Raw genomic sequence first — 26,132 nt, forward strand, 5'->3', positions numbered from 1 at the left:
CCCCCATAAGTCACTGAAATCTGTAATTTAAGGCTCATGGGGTGGTACAAAGAGCTTCCAATCTTCTATTCACAGCAACGATTGCCACAGGACTCAGCGTTCTATTATCATCAGTTCTTACTTCTATCTAATTAGCTTCTATAACACTATTTCCTAGTGCCCTTTTTTCTAGATGTTATTAATAGCCATGTCTGGGGGAGAAAGTTATAAATTCAAATAAAAATTTAATCTGATGTCTACTAGAGCTCTCACTTAGAGTTTTATAAAGAACTTTATATATTTAAAAATGCTTTCATTAGTATTTGTGAATGCTTTTCTACATTGGAAGAACCATGCTCTACTAGGACTAAGAGAGTGATAGAGCTAACTAAATTTTTGTTTAAAGATTGTGGTGATTTGAATAGGTTTGACCCCACAGACTCATGTGTTTGGATGCTTGCTTGCCCCATGGAGAGAGGCACTATTAGGAGGTGTGGCCTTGTTGGAGTAGGTGTGGCCTTGTTGGAGGAAGTGTGTCACTGTGGGGGGTGGGTCTTGGGGGTCTTTGAAGTATCCTGGTGCTCAAGCTCCACCCAGTGTAGACAGCCTCCTTCTGGTTGCCTGTGGAAGATAGTCTGCTCCTGGCTGCCCTTGGATCAAGATATAGAACTCTCAGCTCCTCCAGTACCATGTCTACCTGGATACTGGCATGGTGACAATGAACGAAACCTCTGAAACAGTAAGCCAGCCTCAACTAAATGTCCTTTATGAGAGTTCCCTTGGTCATGGTGTCTCTTCACAGCAATAAAACCTTAACTAAGACAAAGGTCATTCCTAGGAATACTATTCAGCTCTATTCAAAGTAACGATGAATTTGGCTTTTGTTTCTGGATAAAAATAAGAATTACATTTGTTGAAAAGACCCCAATCTGTACAGGGGAAAGAGAAAAAAATGAACCAGAATTTTTAAAAGATACTGGTTAAACTCTGTCAGTAGACCCATTTAGAATGAGATAAAGTCTTACTTACCTATTGTCTTACTTTGAATTAGGGTAGCCTTTTGAAACTGACTCAAGCTCTTAAAAAGATGTATTTAAATTTTCATTTCTGTGTATGTGTATTTCAATGTGTGGGTATGTGCACATGAGTCTAGTGCCTACAGAGGCCAGAAGAGGGCGCCAGACCTCAAAGACACCGCCCCCCACCCCCACCACAGTTATACAGTTCCTCCAACAAGGCCACACCTCCTAATGGTGCCACTCTCCATGGGGCAAGCATCCAAACACATGAGTCTGTGGGGCCAAACCTATTCAAACCACCACAATCTTTGAGCAAAAATTTAGTCAGAGCTGGAGTTACAAGCAGTTGTGAAGGGCCCAGTGTACAGGGTGCTGGGAATCCGACTCACAACCTCTAAAGAACTGGAAGAGTTCTTAAAAGCTGAGCCATCTCTTCAGTCCCCAAATTAAGCCCCCTTGAAACTGTGTTCAGAAGACTCTGTCTAGCCTCTAAGACAGGTACCTCACACTGTGAATGAGAAAACAAAGCTAGGAGTAAACAGCGTGTACTGAAATCGGCTCAGACGTGTCCGCATCAGATACTCTCCTCTCTCCACCCTACAAAGTGCTGCTAAAAACCCAGATGGCCCACCAGCCCTTTCAGCTGGCTCTGATGTTATAAACAATTGGAACTGCACTGAGGCTTGCAAGCATAAAACCCAGGATTTATCGCTTCACAATAAAAGAGGGCTCTGCCTGAGGAGAGCACTTTTAATTCTTCTCCACACCCAGTGAGGATCTTCATGTAAGGAAACAACAAAGTAATTATGAGGTTGGTAACCCTTTGCAGGATGCCCACGTTTCTCTTAATGACCTGGCCCGCTAGATGATGATCTATCTAAAGTAGGTCAAGTCTGTTCCACCGAGGCACGCCATCTTTTTTTTTTCCCTTTGGATTTTTTTTTTTTTTTTTTTTTTTTTTTTTTGAGACAGGGTTTCTCTGTATAGCCCTGGCTGTCCTGGAACTCATAAATCCGCCTGCCTCTGCCTCCCAGAGTGCTGGGATTACAGGTGTGCACCACCACCGCCCGGCTGAGGCTCACCATCTTAAGCCGCACCTGGTGGTGCTTTACCACGTTGCTCTGTGTCAACCTGTCTCATCCTCACACAGTCGGAAGAGTAACTCTTGGAGAGGGTAGAGCCCAGGATTGACATCCCATCTGCACTTTCTCTGGCATCATCTGGTATTCAGTCCATCCTTACTGGAGTTTAAAGATTAGGACCAACAGCTATGATACTGGAAATGGCAACCTATCCGATACTTAAAGGTATGTATATATACGCACAAAACTGGCATAAGCAGGCCTCTAAACGGAGTGTCTGGCATGAGTCCTTAACTCTCTTCCTCTCTCAAAGTGGGTACAAGTTTTAGTTAGTCCCTACTCTGGCTAAAGATGTCATCTTTACTCTACCCTCCTTGAAACGTACCTGCATAGAAGAACCAGAAAGTGAGAATATATGTCTTCTTCCATGGGTATAGAAGTATGAATTGCCAATGGGGAATGGAACAGAACAGGTATTTACTCAACGCTTAGAGGCTAATGGAGAAATAAGAAAGCCACCTGATTTCCTTCCACCAGAAGGAAAGTGACAAGTACACAAGAGGGAAAGAGAAAAGGAACCCTCTACACCCCTCCCTTCTCCTAAGCTCAGAGCCCCTGCTATAAACTCGATCACTCTCTCAAAGCTCTGTCCATCAAAGCCCCAGAGAAAGAAGAGTCTGGTGTGATGGAGGTATTGCTGACCATCGGTAACACTAAGGCAGCGTTGGCTCTGCATGCAGATGGCGGCACAGTGGACGGGCAAAACACTCCACAGCTGACACCTGAGCACTAGCATCTGAAGGTCCAGTTAAAGAAGCTGATGTGAACCAGGGGTAATGAGAGGCCAAGACAGGAGAATCTCCAACTGAAGGTCAGCCTGGACTTACACAGTGAGGGTTAAAATAAGAAAGCCTGTCTCAAGAAAGCAAGAAAAGTGATTGAGTGTGCCTAAAATGCAGCTGTGTGGGGGAACCAGTGGCTAAAGCCAAGAGCCTCACTTTTCCAACCCAGCCTGTGCTCTCCTCCACAGCAGGCCCTCTAGCCTTCACTCAGTGGAGTTGGGGGCTCTGAACACTGCATCTCAGTAGCCAGAATAGGGGTCTCCCAACCCAATACTTACGGGCTACTAAGTAAACAGGGGCTGAAGTCACTCCAAGACTAACTCACTCACAACAGAACCTTGTTCCATTTTCTCCCCCAGTGCCAGCTAGTTTCGCTTTTCCTCACAGTATCTGCTCGCAGAACAGCCCATCTTTGATCAGCTCTGACAGGAAATTCTTCCTCATTTTGCATAGAGAGATCCATCCCCCTTAAAGTTCTGTCCACGGAGTCACATTTATCTTCGGGGACTTGGGCGAACAGTCAGTCAGTTCTTCCACTGCTACTTTCTACTCTGAACTTTTCTCGGAGGGGCTTGGAGACAGACAATCTGTCGGTGAAGTGCTTGCATAGAACCCAAGGGGAACATCCAGGCCTCCAACAGCCAGGTGTGTGAGTAAGCCCAGGACTGGGATGCAGAGCCAGGCGAAGCTAGCCTTAGGGGTGAGCTGCAGGTGCCCTGAAGGACTGTCTTAAAGAGAAGTCACCCACCAAGGAGCAAGACCTCAGGTGACATCCAATCAGATGCTCACACATACCCTTGCCTAAACACACACGCCACAAATGCTCAAGTCTATGAAAAGACTGAAGAAACAAAACAATTCACACACACATGCCTTCCTTCAATGCATGAATCGCTAATGTTCTCTTGTGATACACCTGCTTCTGCATCTGCCCTTGTTTTTCTCCCATGAATTATACAAGACTAGACTGTACACATAAAACATGACACCCTGACAGTTTGGCATCTGTCTACTGAGAATGACTTTCTTATTCTCCATCCAAATGAGCGATGTTTACAAACAAAATCCATATTTAAGCCTTTTTTAGTTGCCACTCCTCCAATTGCTTTTTTTTAAAGATTAGGGTTGTTTTACATTTCTTCTTTTATTTATTTGGGTGTTGTGTGTGTGTGGAGGGGATATTTTTAATCTTAAATTTTAAATATCAAATGGAACACACATTTGCTAATGTCTCTTTTAATTTTAAGTATGTAAGTACGTATGTATGTATGAACTCTTCCATATGCGAGATAAGCACTCCACATTCCCAGCCTTCAGGTTTTCTGAGACAGAGCCCTACTTTGTAGCACAAGCTTACAATCCTCCCCTCTCTTCTTCCAGAGAGCTGGATTCCAGGTGTCTGCCACATCTTTTTGTTAATGTAAAACTTTCTCCCAGTCTCTCTGTGCTTTTCAAGACACTATTCTCCAGAACCCTTTCGGTTAGAACTCAGCACTGTGTGAGCTGCTGCTCCGCCACCTAGAGACACACTGCCTGGCTCGTCAGCCATGATGGATAGGTAAGGTGGCCACTTGATGAGGCAGTGACTTCCCCTTATGCAACTAAGAACCCTTTATGGGGTGATCTTTTAAGGCCACACAAGTATCAGCATCTCCACAAATCTACAGAAGAGTTGACGGCCACTGACCGGCCACTGATGTCCTGGCCTCAGTCAACTGCACTCAGAACTGCACAATGATGGTTTCCTTACCACTATCATCCTTTCTATGTGGATTTTAAGAATTCCAATATATTTTATATCCATCTAGGCAAGGTGGTATGTGCTTTTAATCTCAGCACTCAAGAGTCAGAGGCAGGAGGATCTCTATGAGTTTCAGACCAGCCAAGATTGCATAGTGAAATCCTGTTTCAAATATAGTCATATAAATAAAATATATACACACATAGATTTCAAATCCATCATCCTATTTTTTTTTTAAAGACTCAGATAACAAGCTGGCAGTCAAACCCTAGGGTCCTCCTGTCTTCCCCTCCATAGTGCTGGGATTACAGGTTTCTATGACTATGTCTGGTTTTGTTTGGTTTGATTTAGTTAAAAAGGCAAGTGCTGGAGATCCACCTCAGGTTCTTATTCATGCAGTAAGCACTTTGATTGGGACATCTTACCCAAGCCCCCAGTATATGTATTTTCCCAAGATTTTTTCAGCTGGGCACTGTATTAGTCAGGGTTCTCTAGAGTCACAGAACTTATGGACAACCACATGCACACCCAACTCATGCACACCCAACCACATGCGCACCTACTACATGCATACCTACTACATGCACACCTACCGCATGTACACCTAATACATGCACACCTACCACATGCACACCCACCACATGCACACATCTAACACACGCATACCCACTACATGCACACACCTAACACATGCAGACCCACATGTACACACACATATGCACACCCACCACATGCACACCTAACACACGCACATCCACACAAATGTGCATCCATACATACTCATACTCACATCAACATACATGCACAGCCAGCCACACGTATGCACACATATATATACTCATACATGCACAGCCTACACATGGACACACACTTGCATAATACACATACAAATACATAATAATATAGTAATAGTTTTTATGTCTGTCAAGACACAGGACCAGCCATACATAAAGAGTGAATTATAATGTGTATATTATACCTGAAGAAAGGCTAATATTATAGACACTTATCAATGCTTTCTCTTCAGATAGACTCTCACTAATTTGATTGAGAACTATTGAAAGATGATGTCTACTGTAATTAGGGGAGCTTTCAAAGATTCTATGCTTTGATTCACCAAATTCAAAACAGGTTAGGATTTGACCCCTTCAAAAAACATTATAGTTTACCAGTAAACCTAATAGCTGCATTATCACGACTTTATCAGTCTCCATAAAATAAAATCCAAGGAAACAGCAGTGATATATAAAATAATGAGAAAATAATAGCAGAAAAATTACAGTTTTCTAAAATTTGATAAAAAAAATACCTAGAATAGCCCCTGCAAGTCTTACTTAAAAGAGAAAGAGACAATGTTAGTTTCTACATCTTTAAGTTTTAAATGATTTTTAGAATTATTCTTTGGGGCTAGTGAAAGTTGTTTTTTGTTTGTTTTTTAATGCTTTATAGTTATAAAAACTAAGTTGGGTGTAGTGATGCACACCTCTAATCCCAGCACTAGGGAGGCAAAGGCAAGCGGATCTCCGTGAGTTCGAGGCCAGCCTAGTAAATACATGCAGTTCTATGACAGCCAGGGTTACACAGAGAAATCCTTTCTCAAAAAAAACCAAACCAAAACAATTTTTTCCTGGGACCAAATGGAACCTGAACTCAATCCCTGGGACCCACGTAAAGGTGGAGGGAAAGAACTGACTCCAGAATCCTCTCTGCCCCACACATGCTGAGGCATGTGCCCCTAAATAGCATGTACACATGAGTTACGCATATGCAACAGTGAAGTTTAGAAATATCTTCTGTACCTCTATAGAGTCTGTGTCAATTCCGTCATCAGGAAAACAGTGATGTGTGTTTTAAAATACTGGTTAGAAGGAGGAGAGAAAATAAAGTTATAAAAGAAAGAAAATGAGAATGCTCTGTGAAGCTGGATCTGTTCCTGACAGCAGTCCTCAGTAGAGAACAGTGTCCACACACTCAGTGTCTTCAGAGGGTTTGTTTGGAGAACAGATGACTTCTCTCCTACGAGGCTCTGACCACCATAATCAAGTTCAACATGACAGTAGCCCTAAAAGGGACAGTCTCATCACTTCCAAATAGTTTTCCAGACAAGGAACGTTAGGCAGAGCCATTAAGCACTATAAATTCATACCTTGAAGAGCGATGCTCTGGCTTATGTCGCTCGTTGCGATCTGTAAAGAAAGGAGAGAGTCACACGTCAGCACAGGCAGTCACACATCAGCACAGGCTTTCCAGCAGCCGCTGAGTCCAGCTGCCACACCACTGAGTCCCACAGACGGCAGCTCAGGGCAGCTCTGCTTTCTTCTGTGCAATCTCTTCACTGGACTTGAGAGGATCTGCCTGACATGGGTGTCGAAAGGGGACACAGAAAACTTTTTTGATGGCTTGGTAAAATCCACTCAGAAAATGTTATTCATTTTAGAAGATCTTTGCCGCGTTAAAAAGGCTTTGCTAAAACTAAAAAGGCTTAACTAAAGAAAGCAAGGAAACTGAAAAGCCAGAGATTACTCAGCTCTAAAAAATTATTCCATGAATCATGGTTGGCAGGAGCTTCTAACAGAATGGGAGGGAGCAAAATGAGCAGCTGGCAACATCTGCAGACACACCAAGACCAGGACGGCCTTAACTCCCTCCCATCCAAAACACTCAAGAACGCTCTGTGGGTAGTTAGCTATAATGTGGTTCACATAAACATTCCAGTCATCACAACAGCAAAGGAAGGAACTTTTAGAACAAGAAACTGGAGCTGGAGAGATGGCTCAGTAGTTAAGAGCACTGACTACTTGCTCTTCCAGAGGTCCTGAGTTCAGTTCCCAGTTACCATGGTGGCTCATAACCATCTGTAATGGGATCCGATGCCCTCTTCTGGTGTGTCTGAAGACAGCTACAGTGTACTCATAAAACAAATAAATAAATCTTAAAAAAAAAAAAGAATAAAAAACCGAAGATGCTGTTATTTGTCCAAAAGTGCACAGGGCAACGCCCTAAGATGTCAACTGTGCCTAGTGTGAGAAAGTCAAAAGTGTATAAAAGTTCAGGAGCCTAATTTGCTCAAAAGTAATTGTCTAGACTGTTACAAAATACTATGTATCAACCTAAAAACTATCCCATGCACAAGAGACACAAAACTTGCTCATTTGATTCCAAGTAACAATTGTGCCCTTGTAGTATGCTTCCAAACATGAAAAGGAAACCGAAGAAAGCCTCAGTGTTTACAAAAGTCAACACAGAAAGAAACAAGCACAGTGCAGCCCCGCCAGACTTTAAAAGGAACCTACGAGAACCCTATCACATGCACTCTCCTATAACACCTTCTCAATCAATGTTAACTTCGAAGACTGATTCAAAGACAAAGGTTAGATAATAACCCCTCCTCCAATTTCACTGATGGTGGTGCGGGACAGAGAGCATCGGTAAGCCTGTACTTAGGAGGAAAGGGGTGGGAAGGGGTGAGACACGAGGTGCATGATATTCTGTCTTCTGCATTGAGTTTATAATAAAAAAGTGCTTTATTTATTCACTTGTTTAGTGTGCGTGTGCACACACACACAACTTTCACAGGCATTAGGTCTCTGCTTCTGCTGTGGCTTCCAGGGACTAGACAGTCAGGTCAGCAGTATTGCACGACAAGAACTCTCCCCTCTGCACCACTTTTACCTTCTGAGTTATCTCACCCACCCAAGCAATGCTTTCTTAAGCCGAAGAACTAGTATACAGTAAGACACTGTTTTCTGAACAATAGGAAGTGGATTCGTGGTAAAACAGGCTTGTTTAGATGCTCTGCCCTCCAAGTGCACAATGGTAATGTTTCGGTTCTAATTTCTACTCACCGAGTGTTACTGTGCCTTTAAAAGAACTCTTATTCATCCCACTCCTCCCTTAAGCAAAACCAGCAGTATTACATTTAATTCCACTGCCCGGTATTAAATCATAGTAATACTTGGTCTATTTTGAATCTTAAGAGAAAATAAATCATTCTTCTGGCTTTTAGCTTGCTTGTGGTGTTAACAAAGCAAAGCAGACAGTTGTTAGAAGCTAGTTATTCCCGTAACAAAGCAACCGCTCTTACCTGTGGCTAGCCGGGAGCTAAACTTCTGCCCGGGCTGTCACTGCCCTGACTGCCTGCAGTTTACTTTACCTAGGCCTGTGCCAGCAGGATCCTCCACTTATCTTCCAAGGCACACAACACACACAACACCAGGGAGGAGGGAGAAACAGAGCCAGGAGCCTGTAAACAAGCCCCCGCATCCAAGGGCTTCCCTCCAGGGCCCATCCTGATTGGCAGATGTGCTATGACAAGTCTGCACATCTGGAATGTGGCCACTCAGGAAATGGATAGTTCGCAACTCTCCTTCACTCTGGGTTCAAGCAGGAAATCCCATAGTCATTTCAATACTTTCAGTTCTAAGAAAACACCAATGTCTTCCTTCTTGGAGTATCACGCTGGTAAATAAAATCCAAGAAAATGACCTGATTAACTGTTGGAAGACATTTACACGTTTCCCACAAGTTCACTTTGTGTTACAGACCATATTTCTATGGCAATATACACACAGTGTTTATAACGTGTTACTCCTAAGAACCCGCACAGTGATGATTTGAGGATAAGATAAATTATCCATTGCTTACGACATCCCCAGACGCTCAACTTTCAATAATAATAATAAATTGAAACACACATCCTCACCTTGATCTTTGCCCCAAAGGACACAGATAAACATAGTTTACACTTGGTGATCATGTCATCTTTTAGCTGGAATGCATATAAATATGTGCAGTGTGTGTGTGTGTGTGTGTGTGTGCTCGTGTGTGTGCTTGTGAGTGTGCATGTACTTGTGTGTAGTGTTATTCTGAGTCTTATGTTTGTACTTTTCAAATAGCGTTATGGTTTATGCACTTCTATTTTAAGCAAAGCAATTTTCACAATGGGGAAGAATATTGTGCAACTGTCAGGAAATATATTGTGATTATTTCAGTCCAAAAGCCAAGACTGAACAAAACAAATCACAAGAGAAGAATCAGGCTCCACTTTCTTGCCAACAATAAAAATTAAGTTGGATAAAACCTTAAGCAGAGTATGAACAGACTGACATTAAACATGGAAGTTTTATCTTGGCTCTACACAGTGCTTAAGGAGCACGAATTTTACTTATTTCATATCAAACACTTTCTAATATGTTCTCCATTTCTTTAAAAACTTCTAAGTTTTGAATAATTAGAAAAGAATGTATGGACAGAAAGCAGGTTTCTGGACTCATGTATATTTAGCAATGATATGAATAACATTGAAGAGTTGCTAAAAAATAAAAAGGCCCAATTGACAACTCCAGGTTACACACATTTCCCTTTCAAGACAACTTCTGGTTCTAAGACATGAAGCACATATGTTTCAGTTACTTTCTAACTGCTGTGATAAGGCACTGTGCCCAAGGTAACTAACTGTCTTACTTAGGGTTTTACTGCTTGAACAGACACTGTGCCCAAGGTAACGACTGTCTTAGTTGGAATTTTACTGCTGTGAATGGACACCACGACCAAAGCAACTTTTATAAGGACAACATTTAACTGGGGCTGGCTTACAGGTTTAACAGCATCTAGGCAGAGTTGTGATGGCATTATGTTATGGGGTTGGACGAGCTGAGAGTTCCACCTCTTGTGCTGAAGGCAGCTAGGAGAAGACTGGCTTCCAGGCCGCAAGGACAAGGGTCTTAAAGCCCACGCCCACAGTGACACACCTACTCCAACAAGGCCACACCTACTCCAACAGGGCCAAACCTTCTATCAGTTCCATTCCCTGGGCCAAGCATATACAAACCATCACAGCAACTTACAGAAGACTTTATTTGGGGTTACAGTTTCGGAGGGTGAGTGCATGACTATCATTGCAAGGAACATGGCAGCAGGCAGGTATGCATGGGTGCTGAAGTGGTAGCTGAAAGATTACATCCTGACCCACAAGTACGAGGCAGAGAGAGAGCTAACTGGGGGTGGTGTGGGCTTTTGAAACCCCAAAGCTCGACCCCAGTGCCACACTTCTTCCAACAAGGCCACCATATCTAATCCTTCTGAGAGTTCCATCCATTGGGAACCTATTGAAATATACGTGTCTATGGGGGCCATTGTCATCCAAGCCACCACCACATATGATCCAATGTTCATGTGTTCAGATAGTGCACCATCTGTGTTTACTCTGACCAGGGTGGCTTTTGGGAAATGACCGCACAGATTCCACCCATGACTCTGAATATAAGATGACAAGCACTTTGAAATGAAGATGACACAAATGCAAATGTCATCTTTTGCTTTGGTTAAAACTTAAGAGGGATGGCCAGTGTAGATCTTGCAGAGTCTGTCGTAAGAAATTCAGGCTTTGATGATTTGGCTTTGATCACTTAACTTAAGAGAAAAATCAAACGTCACCGAGTAGAGAGGAGCTTGCTTTAGTAACTGCAGTCAGAAGTGATGGGTCTTATATTGTTCTTTGAAATTAGGGGAAGACTCAACCTCCAGAATGAACACAAGATAAACCCATAGCAGAGTAGGAAGTGGTTTGAAGGGAATCTGCCCTACACCTCACACTAGAGTTTCAAACTGTCCATGACAAGAAAAATCTTTAAAAGATTCTATATCATATTCCTAAGCACCACCATAGAGTTCTGGCTTGGGTGTTTGTATATGTTTGGTTTTAAATTGTACTATTTGTGTGTGTGTGTGTGTGTGTGTGTGTGTATAAGATATGTGGTGTGTATGTGTAGTGTGTGTATGTATGTATGATGGTATATGGTGTGTATGTTTGTATGTGGTATATGTGGTATGTGTAGTGTATGTATATGGATTTATGTGTATAGTGTGATGGTGTTTGTATGTAGATACGTGTGTTTATACACATGCCATGACACGTGTGGAAGTCAGAGAACAATGTTCAGAAGTCTGTTCTCTTTTTTTGTGTTGGGAGATGGAGACTGAATCTAGGTCATCAAGCTTACCCACTAAGCTATCTCACTAAGCCTAAAATGTGTGTATGTGTGGTGTATGTTTATTTTGAGACAGGGTCTTGCCATATAGCATTAGCTAGTTTGAAATTTTCAGTATGGACCAAACTAGTCGGGAACCCAGAGATCTGCCTGCCTCTGCCTCCCAAGTCTACCACCATTCCCAGTGGTTTTTTTTTTTTTTTAAAATCAGTTTTACTATGTTGCCTACACTGGTCTCAAATAGGTAGGGTTAACAGGCATGTACCTGCCTCCACATTCAATTTATTCTGTTGTTTCAAGAACATGGATCCATGGACCAATCCCATGAAAAAAAATCCTTCAATCATTTAACATTAATGCAGAAGCACATATATCTAAAAAAAAAAAAAAAAAAAAAAACGATTAGCCATGCGCTCTGTAAGGTTCAAATAGACCATACATACACTGGTGGTCCCAAATGATTTACTGGAGCTAAGAGTTCCTATTGCTTAGAGACATCATGCCTTTCACATGGTCACAGTACAACACATTACATGCATGTTTGCAAGATGCTGCTATGAACAAACCCTCTGCATGGCACTCATGAATGTGTAGCACATGCAATTAAACAATTGACTACACTGCTGGTTAAGGTATTCATTATCCTACACTTTTAATCATTACTTTAGATCATATTCTTCTCTGTATAACACAAACTTACTATAAAACAGCCCAGAGCCGCCTCATTTGTTTTGTATGTACTGCCTCTCTTGACTGCAAGGGGCTTCGCTTAGTGACCGCTCTACACCACCAGGCTCTGTGTAAGTCTCTGCGATGTGCAATGACCAAGACACTATCTGATAACATCTTTATTTATTATATGTGAGCACACTGTAGCTGTCCTCAGACACCCTGGAATAAGAATCAGATCTCATTATGGATATTTGTGAGCCATCATGTGGTTGCTGGGATTTGAACTCATGACTTTTGGAAGAGCAGTCAGTGCTTTTAACTGCTGAGCCATCTCTCCATCCCATGACATATGTTTCATACACATTATATCCCCATAATTAGTGACCAAAAGTAACACTTGCCCAACAATACTACTGCTTTTTATTTATGATAAGCAGCTTAAATAAAACAATAAACCCATCCATTATGTGATGGAACAAAACTATCCAGGGCTTGTGAGTCCTTGATGACTCTTTAAAAGATAGCAAACTAATTCTACAGAGATACCTGTAATACAGAGTTTCACATGCTTTCCTAAAGCTTCCAACAAACAGAAGACATAGCAGGGCATTTGGGATGGTTCAGCAGGCCAAGCCTGACAACCTAAGTTCCATCTCTGGGACCCCATGGTGGTAGTAGAGGACCAACTTTCACAAGTTGTTCCCTGACTTCCACATGTGCACACATACACACACACACACACACACACACACACACACTTGGGATGGTTCAGCAGGCCAAGCCTGACAACCTAAGTTCCATCTCTGGGACCCCATGGTGGTAGTAGAGGACCAACTTTCACAAGTTGTTCCCTGACTTCCACATGTGCACACATACACACACACACACACACACACACACACACACACCAAACAAATGGAATAAAAAGAAATGCATTGTACATATACATATAGTTCTTAAGGATCCATTGCCCTGAGCGGTGGTGGTACACGCCTTTAATCCCAGCACCTGGGAGGCAGAGGCAGGTGGATTTCTGAGTTCGAGGCCAGCCTGGTCTACAGAGTGAGTTCAGGACAGCCAGGGCTACACAGAGAAACCCTGTCTCAAAAAAACCAAAAAAAAAAAAAAAAAACCAAAACAAAACAAAACAAAAAAGGATCCATTGACTGTTCTCTGTTTATGCGTGTAAACATAAATTCTTAGAGATCTCTGCCTCCGCCACCCATTAAATCAGCTTTGCTCCAGTGTGTCTCTAAAGTGACTTTTCTTCACTGTTAGGGTTCCTACAGTGACTGGGATATTGCTCTATTAAATGTAAGTTTTCCAATAACTTGTTTCTTTTCTTGCAGTGCTAGGGATCAAACCCAAGGCTTTGCAAATACTGAGCAGGGCACTGCTCTACCACTGAGCCCCGCTCCCCACAGTGAAGCCCAGTACTGATGTATTTCTTGTTGACAATGGAGAATCTCTGCATCATCACTATGACAGGGCACACTACCGAGCAGTTAGGTGCCTGCTGCCCTTTTCTAATCCTAATTAGAAACCCTATATGCACTGAAAAATGTAGCACCTTAATCACAGGGAGGGGAAAAGAATACAAGGGGAGTTTAGTTTTCAAAACAGGATTCATGATTACACAGCAGCGCACTGTAATCTGTTTGCTCCAGCCACACCCAGTGTGTCTACCGGAGTCTCCCAGCTCTTACCAGCTTTTGTGAGGGTGCTGCGTCCGGACCGGGTTTTCTGGTTCTGGCCTCTTCTTCCATCCTGCCATATTTGCTTGTCAGATACATCTAGGTCTTAGAAACTACAAATCATGACACGCCATACACCCCAAGAAGACAGATAACACCTTGCACACCCTGCCTGGTGCTAATGTACGACCTCGTGAGCCTCAGCGGCTACCATGTCAGAGGACAGCAGTGACCTGGCTGTAGTCACTAGTGTAATGACTGCATTAGTTAGTTATGCTCAGCTAGCTCTCTCAGCTGGGAAAAGTGAGAGAGTACATCACAGAGCTTCTGTAAGGGACCATGTCAAGCACGAGCGCATGCCGTGTGTGTGTGTGTGTGTGTGTGTGTGTGTGTGTGTGTAACTTGCTATATAGCTGAGGATGTCCTTCAGCCTCTGATCTCCCTGCTTCCACATCCCGAGTGCTGAGGTGATAGCACTGCATTCCCTTTCCGTGTGGGCTTAGAGATGGAACCCCAGGCTACACGCATGCTAGACAAGCACTGTACCAAACATGTGGGCGGGGTGTGAATGTGGTGTGTGTTTACAGCCATGCACACGTGTGTGCTTGTGTGCATCCGCCAGGGCAGGGCATCAGCTGTACCCTCTCTCACTCTCCATTTTATTCGTTCGAGGCAAGGTCTCTCCCTGAACCTGGAATTCACAATTTTCAGCTAGGCTGGCAGCCTGCAAGCCCAGGGACCTTCATGTCTCCACACCCACCTCACGGGGTACGGGCATGCACAAGAGCACGCCAGCTTGCTGCATGGGAATTAGGGTCTAAACTCAGGCCCTCACAGTTGTAAAGCAAGTGCTCTTAATGACTGAGTCATCTCTCCAGTCTGCATTTTTGAGACAGGGTTTTGCTATGTAGCTCGGCCTATAAGCCTGCCTTGGCCTTACAAGTGCAAGCTAACACACACAGATGCTGTTCTTTGAGATGAAGTGTTTTCGTTTGTTTGTTTGTTTGTTTGTTTAGTATAGAACAGAGTTTATTCAAGTTTATTCAGGGCATGGGATGGGAATTAAGGGGTAGTAGAGGCAGAGAAAGGCAGAGAGAGGGAGAGAATAGAGAAGCAGAGGCCGGCCATGACCACGTGGAGAGGGAGAGGAAGGGATGGGGAGAGGGGGAGTAAAAGGGCAGGAGACAAGAGGCAAGAGAGAGAGAGAGGGAGGGAGAGAGAGAGGTGAGAGAGAGAGAGAGAGAGAGAGGTGAGAGGACAAGAGGACAAGAGGACAAGAGGACAAGAGGAGATGAGGTGTTTTTATGTTGTCCAGGCTGCTCTCAAACTCCTAAGCTCGAACAATCCTCCTGCCTCAGCTTCTCAAGTTGTTGGTACTATTAGCATATACCAGGATTATTTCTACCATCTTTCATAAATGGCTTGAGGGCTGGAGAAATGGCTCAGTGGTTAAGAGCACTGACTGCTCTTCCAGAGGTCCTGAGTTCAAATCCCAGTAACCACATGGTGGCTCACAACCATCGGTAACGAGATCTGATGCCCTTTTCTGGGGTGTCTGAAGACAGCTGCAGTATACTTACATATAATAAATAAATAAATAAATCTTTAAAAAAAAAAAGTGGCTTGAGAGCCACTTTCTCCACAAAGCAGACGCTGACTTTTTTTTTCTTCAACACCCTTCTATTAGTTTCCTCTCTGCGTTCTCAATGGAAAATAACAAAAATGTATTAACTCATGGTGCAGAGGCAAGGTGTCAAAGGCTTTATATTATTTCTTCTGGAGTAACAGGAGGTGTGTTTCTGTGTGTGGTGTGGGGGGTATCGATTCACTTCCTTGCTTTTTTTCTGTTCCTTGAGGTATTTTATTCCTTAGCTTGTGGTTTCTTCCTCCAATAGTACATTGTGTGTTTATGTGTATGGTGTGTGTGTGTGTTTATGTGTATGGTGTGTGTGTGTGTGTGTGCATGGAGACTAGAGGTTGACACTCAGTGTTTCTCTACTGTGGTCCACCTTACTTTTTATAATTGCTATGTCTTATTTATTGTGTCGGGAGTACACATGTGCCACAGTGTGCATGTGGAGGTCAGAGGTCAACTTGCAGAAATCAGTTCTCTCCTCTACTGTAAGTCCTGAGAATTGAACTTGGGTCATCAGGCTTGGTGGCAAGAACCTTTACCCACTGAGCCATCTCTCTGTTCCCCTACACCTCTTTTCCTCATACAGGGATTCTCACTGAATATGGAGTTCATCGACTTGGCTAAGCCAGTTGGCCAATTCGCTCCATCGATCTGCCTGTCTCCACCTCCCAAGCACTGGCACTATGGATGACACACACCTTCGTGTTGGGCTTCTATATGGGTTCTGGGGAATCCAATCAGATCCTGATGCTTGCATAGCGTCTTAGGGTTTTACGGCTGTGAACAGACACCATGACCAAGGCAACTCTTATAAGAACAACATTTAATCGGGGCTGGCTTACAGATTCAAATGTTCATTCCATTATCATCAAGGCAAGAGCATAGCAGTGTCCAGGCAGGCATGGTGCAGGAGGAGCTGGGAGTTCTACATCTTCATCTGAAAACTGCTAGGAGGAGACTGGCTTCAGCTAGGACTAGGGTATTAAAGCCCACGCCCACAGTGACATGCCCACTCCAACAAGGCCACACCTCCCAGCAGTGATCCTCTTTTGCTCAGAATGAGACAGCACCGGTTCCAGGCATCAGGGTGTGGATCTTTATGGGGGGAGGGGAGAGCACTCTCTTGCCTGAAACCCCTTATCGGGATGCCGGGCTCCATCTCACTCACCCCGATACTTAGCTCACAGCAGCATGCATGGTCGGTCACTCTTTGTGGTTTTCATGCAAGTCTGTTCCGTTTATCCCAAGTATGGTGTTTGATAACAGCAAGGACAGTCTTGGGTCCTCTATACCGTCAGCCTCTGCAAAGGCCTGTGATAATGGGAACGGCCAGTGCCCTCCCTTCCCTCTTCTGTCCTGCATCCTTTATAGAGCACCCACCTCACAGGTAAAGCTCACAGTGCTGAAAAATACATCTAAGAACATCCATGCCTCTGTCACTTTTCATGAACATAATAATGATCTTAAAAATCACCTGCATTCTAAAGCAGTCCACTTTTTGTCTATCCTTCTGCCTCAAAGCAGCCCTCAGAAAAACAAACCAAATACGGGAGGCAGAGTTGCAGCCCACATGAACTGGGAAAGGCGATGGCTATTTGGTGGCAGGCTAACGCTTTTTAATAATTCTGTAAAGTGTTTCAAGTAGCTCACTTGGATTGCTGAGTTCACCTGGCTATTATATCAGGCTCTTTGTGATCGGAACTTTTTTATGCTGGTCATTTCAGACACTCCGAGTCCCCTCACATGTCCCTTTTCACCCACAGTGAGCCTGGCAGGGACCTGAGGAAGATGGACATTTCGTCAGCACTGTGCAGGGAAGAAGCAGAAATGGAGGCTGGCCCAGGGACAGAGTCCTCAGTCCTCTCTGCTGCCCTCACTCAGGCTTCCCAGTGATTTTCTCACCTCATTGATTACTTTCTCTTGAATGTCTTTCAACAACTCTCTGTTTGTGTGTGTGTGTTATTGTGTTAAGCCGAGTTTTGTTATGTAGCACAAGGTGGCCTGGAACTTAGGCTCCTCCTGCCTCAGACCATAAATTGCTACTATTAGAGGTATGCAGTGCCATGCCTGGTCCTTATTAACACATGATTGTGCTCTCCAAATGTATTTCCTTATGACATAACCTCCTTTGGTCTCAAAAAATTATTAGTATTAGTATTTTGCTATTTTGAGACATGGTCTCACTATGTAGCTCTGGCTATCCTAGAACTATGTAGTCCAGGCTGGCCCCAACTGCATAGAGATCTGCCTGCCTCTATCTTCCAGGTGCTTGGATTAAAAGCATGAGCCACCAAACCTAGCTTAAAATTATTTTTTTAATCTTCAAGTCTTTCAAACCACTTTCCTGAGTAGACAGAGTGACGCAAAGAAATAGATTAAATATAAGAATTTCATCTCCTTATAAAACTACTAGAACAGAACATTTCTATATTTCAGAACAGTACAGATTTTGTTCATGAGAATTCAGGAAACAAAAATTAATATTGTTATTTCAGGTGCAACATGGATAGACAACACTCTAGCCAGGTGCTGTTCTTTCATTTGGAAGGGTTTTTAAAAAAAGACAGTCTTTAAAAGACAAAATCTCCATTTTCCCATTTCCCAGTCCTTTAGTTTGTTTATTTATTTATGTGTGTGTGCCCATGCGCGCACACACACAGAGACATACACAGACACACATATAGTAGCTGTCTTTGGACACATCAGAATAGGGCATCAGATCCCATTACAGATGGTTGTTAGCTAACATGTGGTTGCTGGGAATTGAACTCAGGACCTCTAGGAAGAGCAGTCAGTGCTCTCACTCACTGAGCCATATCTCCAGCCCCAAGTTCTGAGTATTAAGTGATCTCGTAACACCAGTGCTTTCCTCCTGGACAGCTGACTGTGAAAAGTGAACTAACATTAGGAAAGAGTATAACTAGAGATGCCTTCACTTGTGGAGGAGCTGAAGGCACCTGGGCCTTGTGGAGGAGCTGAAGGCGACCTTGTGGAGAAGGAAGGACACCAGGCCAGGCCAGGGGCTCCAGTGAAAGAACAATTGGTAAATAAATCTTTCCCACTGGGATGAGAATTCTTGTGATCTGCATTTTCAAGCTGACATTTTTTATCCACAGTGGGGCAGTCTTGATCTCTCTAATCTAGAGTGACCTTTAAAAAATATATTTTAATCAGGAAAAGGTAGAGCCATGCATGAGCCTGGCTGACATAACTCACCTACGGACAGAGGCTGTGCTTTCTGCACCACACTGCCCCCCCCCCCCCCAAGCTCAGGCACACTCAGCTCCTTCCTCTCCATCAGCCTCCACCCACAGAACCACCTTCAGAACACAGAAGCACAGGCAGAGTCCTCAGCTGGCTCAAGCCGTTCTTGTGCAGACACCTATGGTGAGTGCTCAGAACTGCTGAGTGTGAAGAGATGCCTAAGAGACGTCTATCCTGCTTGCTGTGAATCCTTGTTTGATCCTCTCTCCGGAGCAGAAATAACACCTGCCTTCTCCCTCATCCATCCAGTCCTTAGCACCTATCAGCAGGAACACACCCTGACACCTCACTGCTTCCACTGGTGTAAACTGCTTAGAGATGACAAAGCCTGTATAATGCCTGGTACCTGGCACAGTCTCAGTGTGACACAAATAGCAGGATACACTGACCTGAGTCCTCCACATCTCTGCAGATTAGAAACAAGCTGAGCTAAAATGCCTGTGCTGCCCGATTGTGTCTCCTCTTGTGGGAGCAGGTGGCTATGACTGATTCGCAGAGTGTGTATCATCCTCCAAAAGCTTCAGATATTAGAAAAGAAAGCATTTGGAGGTATTACTTCGGAAATGTAAACCAAGAAACACAACACCAATGAAGCAATGCGGTGCTGAGGGGCAATGAATCTGTTGCAGAGGAACACAGAGCGACCTAAGAGTCATGGCTGTGGCTCGCAGGTCACACACCACCACGGGAAGGAATGTGAACTGCTCACCAGCATGGCAGCCCTGAAAGCTGTAGGGATGCAGAGCATCATAACAGTAAGAGGCTAGGATTAAAGTGATACTGTTTGCTGCTAATTCCTGCATCTTCTCTGCTTTCCTGCTGGAAACAGGCATGCCTTATTAATACACCGATCACCACAGTCTGCTTTGTAATCAGAGGAAAGTGCTATGGAAATAAACCTTCACCCTAAGCCAGTCAGCCCATTCTTTCATTCATAAACATGCTCCCACAGCCAACAAACAAGCAGCTAAGGAAATCAGTACATGAAACAGAATAGCCAAATGAACAATCGATTCTCAATGAAAGAGGAAAAAAATTAGGAACGAGATATTTAAAATGTTTTAAATGCACTCTCAGATTTAACAAAGCTTATTTTATCTATATACCTCTTTGTACTTATACATAAAACAGGAAGGCTCTACCATGAAGAAAGACAAGATAGAGAACAAGGAGTTCTTCTGAGAGACTGACAAGATGGCCCAGTGGTTAGCACTTGCTGTGTGTCCAGAGGACCTGGGTTCGGTTCCCATGTTGGCTCACAACAATCTGTAACTCTGGTCTCAGGGGCTCTGATGCCTCTTCTGGCCTTTGCAGATACTGCAAGCACATGATTACATATACACAAACAAATACATAAAATTATTTTTTATAAAGTAGTTCTTGGACGGATTGGTTGTAAACATAAAAGACTAAAGAAGAGAATAAACACACCTGAAAGTTAATCTGAAAAGATAGGGTGACAGGATTTTAAATAACAAAGATAGAAAATATGAAAATTAAGATCCATAGAAAATAAGTTCCAGATGTCCACATCATTTGCTCATTTATGTTTTTGTCTCTGAGATGCTACCACAACATAGAGCAACAGAATAGATAATAGAGAGATTAAGACTCCCAAAGAAATAGTTGGTGAAAACCTATGAACAGAACATATTCCCAAGACATTCATAGGCAACTGTCCAAAAGGAGAGCTATCACCCATGTTCCAAAATTCCACTCCAAGGAGAGAGGGGGCAGAGGAAAGACAGATGTTATGGATCTGTTTGGGGGTGTCTGTGTGTACGTGTTTGGGTTTACTTTTGTTTTTGAAATAGTCTTAAAGCATAGGCCAAGCTGGCTGGAACTCAGTACGTAATGCAGGCTACCCTTGAATTCCCGGTGCGTCCTGCTTCAGCCTCATGAGTGCTGGAATTACAGATGTGACAAATCAGATCTGGCTGCTGGTGCTGTTGATTCTGTTACAGTATTTATAGGGAGGAATGTTTGGGGTGGAGCTGATAAACCCAAGAAAATCTCTGGAAATTGAGAAGTGCAATTCAGGAGAAAATGGAATAGAGATTGTATAAATGAGAGAAAAATCGTAGCTAGGTCCTATCCACAAAGTATTTACTGAAAGATTCCACATAAGAGGCTTAAGTTTTCCGTCAGCATCACCACTGACCAGACATCACTGCACCAAAAGGATTTTCATATGTTTTGCTAACACACAATGAGGTACTACCACTCCACCCCCACCAGAATAGCTACAAGCCAGCAGATGGATAATAAAAAGTATTGGCAAGGATGTGGTAAAAACGGAACCCTTCCGTGTTCCTGGTGGGGATGTAAAATGGTGCATCTGCTTTGTAAAAGAGTCAGCAGTTTTCAAAAAGCTAAATCCTAGAGCTACCATATGACCCCGAGATGCCAGTCCTGGGCACATCAACACAAAAGGCAGAGCGTATACCTCAGGGGACTCTGGAGCCAAATACGAGTGACCGTGGCCTGGGAACACAGGCTTATGTTACCTAAAATTCCATGTTCCTACACATGGAAGCAGCTTCATGAAGTTTTTATAGTAATGTAACAAACAAACTCATAAATTAAGACCCTTGGCAAAAGCATAGGCAGAAGTATTAAGTACGCAGTTAGAGCACAGCAAGGGAGCCTTGGCTATTGCCTCAGCTGCTATCTTGAGCATTCCTAGCCTTTTAGTTGATAGAACTGGGGTTTTGTTAAGTCAATACATCCAAACAGTTTTTAAGTCTGGCTTTGTCTGTTAGTGACAGGGTGTTAGGTCCAACACAGTGGGGTGCGCATGCAAGGAATAGCTATCAAGTGCATGCACGATGCCTGAGATAAATTTAATTAGACTCTGGGCTGCAACAGCCTAACCTCTCTACATCATTGATGTTCCAATCGGCCAATCAGCTTTTGCAGACGCAGCTTCCTGGAATTCTTGCTCGCAATACTCAAGACAAAGGAAATCCTTTCCACACAGAATCCTGTATACGAATGTTCAGAGCCATATAACAAACAGTAGCCAAAAAAATGTTTTAAACTAATGAACTAGTAGTAGATTAAAATATTGGTAGAAGGGCCAGAGAGCTGACTCAGCAGGTGCCTGACCTGAGTCCGTCCTTGTGATGCACCAAGATGTGCCACGGCACACATGCTCACCGCACACACATGCACATGTGCCAGTGGCACACACCTACACACGTGCACACAAACAAACACACACACATGTGATTAAAATAGTATGGCATATAATAGAATATTATTCAATAAGTTATCAACAGTAAAAGGAAGCACTGACAGGTGACACACATGGGTGAACCTTTAAATATTATTAGAAAAGAAAATTGAACAACCGCACGGTAGCAGGAATGGAAGCCCGGCTGAGGCATCCGTCCTCAACCGGAAGTTGAGAGTAGAGAGAGTGCACTGGAACGAAACAAAGCTACAGATCCTCAAAGCCCACCCCCAGAGACACACTTCCTTCGGCAAGGCCACACCTCCTAAACTTCTCCAGATGATGCTACCGGCTGGGGACTGGGGTTTTAGATGCCTGAGCCAGAGGAGACCATTTTCAACCAAACCGCCACAGCTTCCTTATTCGTTTTTGCCTTTGGATGACAGTAAATATGCAAATTTAATATTAAGTCAAAATTTAAAAATGAAATCAATAGTCATACTTGAGGATGCATAGCCTCTAGTATAAAAGCTTCAATGGTAATAATATAGACCCAGCTATATTTTGCCATATCTAACTAAAGCTATAACAGTCTGATTATCTAAATATGATCTTAAAATGACCTTTGACCTTTCAATAAAAAACAATGTAAAAATATAGATAAAAAGGTGACTGTGGATTTGCCTTAGAGTAACTAGGTTGTACAAATCAAGAGAAACAACTAACTTCAGTGACAGACTGAATCTGATCTCTTTTATATTTTGCAGAATTGAGAAGCAAGCACCCTCATAATTATCAGCCCTCAGTCCTTATGATGCTAATCAGTCTAGAGCAAATAAACTTCGACGAAGAACCTCTGTACTTCCTGAGTAATCAGGATCAGAGTATTATAAAAATGATTATTTAATATCTAAGACGACAGTGCTCTGTTATTACCAAATAAAAAGTACAATAACTGACAAGTAATATTTAAGCTCTTATGCTATGAAATGAAAAGAGGATTGTCTCTTGCTATTTTCTTCTGTGAATATTGCCAAGATGTGACAGTCAAATGCTACATAGTCATGTCATGATTCAAACAGAGGTGTAAATATAAGAGATCCCCACATAACTGATGGCAAAGACCTTCCTTCCCTTCCCATGTCCCTCAACACAGCATCTTCCCTACCCATCACCTTCCCTTCCCTCCCTTCCCTTCAACGCATCACCCCTCCTCCCCGTTGTCCTCCACTCATCACCTCCTCTCATGCAACCTCTGTCCTCTTATTCTTTCCTTTTTATAATGGAGAGTAAGTGCAGGTCTTGTGGACGATGAGCAGGCTGTACCCCTAAGCTACCACCTTCCATCACTAACAGGAAGCTCTTAATTTAGCATTCACATTACATTCTTGCCCAATAACAAAAATTAAGTCATACTTGGACAAATACTAAGCTAGAGAAAAGACTCCTTATAGCACGATGGTAACTATTAATAATACTGTTTTGAAAACAGAATCAAAGCAGGAGACGCCGGGTCTGCACTGTAAGTGTGCAAAGCATTCTCCCATGGCAAAGCATTTCAACTGCTGGGGAAAGCTAGCCACTCAAAGCACTCTATTTATTTTTACTGGAGTATTGAGGAAAACTTCATTCTTTGATACAAGCTAAAATGTTAGCATGGTTTGAGAATTGCTACTACAGAGGAGACCAACCATGAATGAGCGTCATCGTTACTTTTCGATTGCTGTGATGAAACACCATGACCAAGACAACTTACAAAAGACAGCATTTAAATGGGCCCACTGTTCCAGAGTGCAAGAGTCCCGATGGCAGGTCAAAGTCATGGCGGTGGGGACTAGAGGGCTGAGAGCTCTTGGCTCCTCTGCAAACAGGAGGCAGAGAGAGCTCACTGCAAACAGAGCATTTGAAACCTCAAAGCCCACCCCTGGCCCCACCTCCCCCAAACAGGAGTACCAACTGGAAACAAGTACACAAACCCCAATGTATGGGGGATTTCACATTCAAACCACCACACAGAGAAGTGACATGAAGATGTTATCCCGCTACTAGAAAAGGAGTTCAGAAGGAAGACCCTCTCATCGCACCCCCTCCAAAGACTGAACAACTGGATGCATCCTGAAGACCTGCTGTGGAATTCAGTTTCCAAGGTTAACATACATTCGTTCATAGCGCCAGCAGGCGCTGACCAGAAGGCTGGATGATTTCTGTGGTTTCACAAAATGGTTATGAACTCCTGAGGTTAATCAGCAGGGAGCAAAAGCTGATTTGACCTTTAAGGGTCTACAGTACACAAGGCGTGGATTACAGGACAGGCAGAATCTTCATTTCTCCCCAGACAAAGAAGAGTTTGATGTTGTTTCTGGTATTGTTCATAGATACCCTAGGAGTGTAGCAGTTGGGAGAAGTACACCCTAAGCTTTTACAATTGCTCAGAACCTTGACAGAGTACAGCAAGAAAGACATGAGAATTGACCTAGGCAAAGTCCTCCCTCAGCAGCGCGCTGGAGTAAACCCACCAAAGAGACTGACTCTTCCCGCCTTCCCAGCTTTCAGTAGCAAGTGTGCCCAGGTCTTTGGAATGTTCCTAGAACATTCACACTTGCTTTTCTGTAAAAGCTTGTAACATTCTGGGTGTTGTTTAACTGTGAAGCTGTCAAATTCAAATGTAATCGGATGTATTTACAATGGTCCAGCATGGCCTTCCCTGTCTTTCCCTCAGATCTGGCCAGTCTCAAATTACCAAAGAAGATACATCTTACTAGGGAAGAACACTAAAGAGTAGGCCTGGTAAGACATGTGACTTGAAGAGACCAGATCCCCATCCTCACAAGACGTAAAAATAGCAAGTTTTTCTGGTAGTGTTTAATTTATGTTTTTAGGAAAGCTAAATCCTCCTCCAGATTGAAATAGCTGAAACCTTTTGCTGCAAAGGATGAATTTCACTAATAGCATATAAAACATAAATGTGAAAAGGAAACCCCAACGCCAGGCACCTACCCAGAGGGGCGGTACCAACTGTCTTTGTCTGAGCTCCACGCCTCTTAGGGTAAGTCTGAATTACACTTGTGCATGTGTGGTCACCAGAGAACTGGAAAGTCCCTTTGGAGTGGGGTTAGCAATGTCTTCCTTAGACAAGGACTTACTAAATTCTTTCCACTCATGACCCCTTTCACCTGAGCAATCTTTATGCAACTCCATACACACAGGCATATAAAATTAGTACACATATCAAACAATTACTGACAATAAGTCACAAAGTAATTTACTTTAAAAGCATTCTGTGGTATACATTTAAGCTTATTACTTACTAAAGACAAAGGCAAACTTAAATATTAATGATAGGTGTGCTTGCTTAATTTTATATAAATAATTAAATCCTGGCTGAACGGGATGCTAAGGGTAGAGTATCTTCAACAGTTCTCAGAGCTGATTACTATCTTGCTTTATAATCATCGATGTGGCCAGTGCTCCTTCACATAAAAAAGGTGACACAAGTTGTACAAGTACAGTTGGGGCCATTTCTGAAACTACTGGAAATTCTGTCCTAATCCCAAGACAAAGTTCATTTAACAATATTTTAAATAAAGCCCAAACACCAACTTTTAAAATCAAAGCTTTGGGGGCTGGAGAGATGGCTCAGCAGTTAAGAGCACTGTGTGCTTTTCCAGAGGACCCAGGTTGGATTGCCGGAACCCACACAGCTGCTGCCACTATAGCTCCCGTTCCAGGGGATCTGAAAGCCTTTTTCTGGACTCTGCAGACACCAAGCATACAGCAATACACAGGTATGCATGCTAGCAACACACACACACACACACACACACACACACACACACACACAATCCAAAGACATACTAATTTGACACTTAGATGCTGAAGAATGACAGCATGGAAATGGTCTTTTTCCCCCGTAATTATTACGTTTCTAAAGAGCAGAAAACTTTGTATGCACAGCAAAAACACTGTAGATCACAACATACTGCAGTCTTGAAAATTTGGTATTTCAGTCACCATTCACTGGTGTCACAGAACACGATGG

General features: G+C 43.2%; 1 protein-coding gene across 3 annotated transcripts in view; it reads right to left on the reverse strand.

Annotated features, from left to right (window-relative positions):
- Sh3d19 (SH3 domain containing 19) overlaps positions 1-26,132 on the reverse strand; it is a 154,833-nt gene that overhangs the window by 78,075 nt on the left and 50,626 nt on the right. Inside the window, exons 1-2 of one of the 3 annotated variants that reach the window (XM_052180242.1) lie at positions 8,748-8,891; positions 6,810-6,849 (exon numbers count right to left, since the gene is read on the reverse strand). Coding sequence is in view for 1 of the 3 variants with exons in the window: in XM_052180241.1 (XP_052036201.1) it covers positions 6,810-6,849 (40 nt within the window). In the remaining 2 variants the exon portion in view is untranslated. Of the gene's footprint in view, positions 1-6,809; positions 6,850-8,747; positions 8,892-26,132 lie in introns of those variants that run through there. The other 2 variants (XM_052180243.1, XM_052180241.1) reach the window with 2 other exon arrangements.

The sequence above is a fragment of the Apodemus sylvaticus genome, chromosome 4, assembly GCF_947179515.1.
Source record: "Apodemus sylvaticus chromosome 4, mApoSyl1.1, whole genome shotgun sequence".
NCBI classification, from domain to species: Eukaryota; Metazoa; Chordata; class Mammalia; order Rodentia; family Muridae; genus Apodemus; species Apodemus sylvaticus.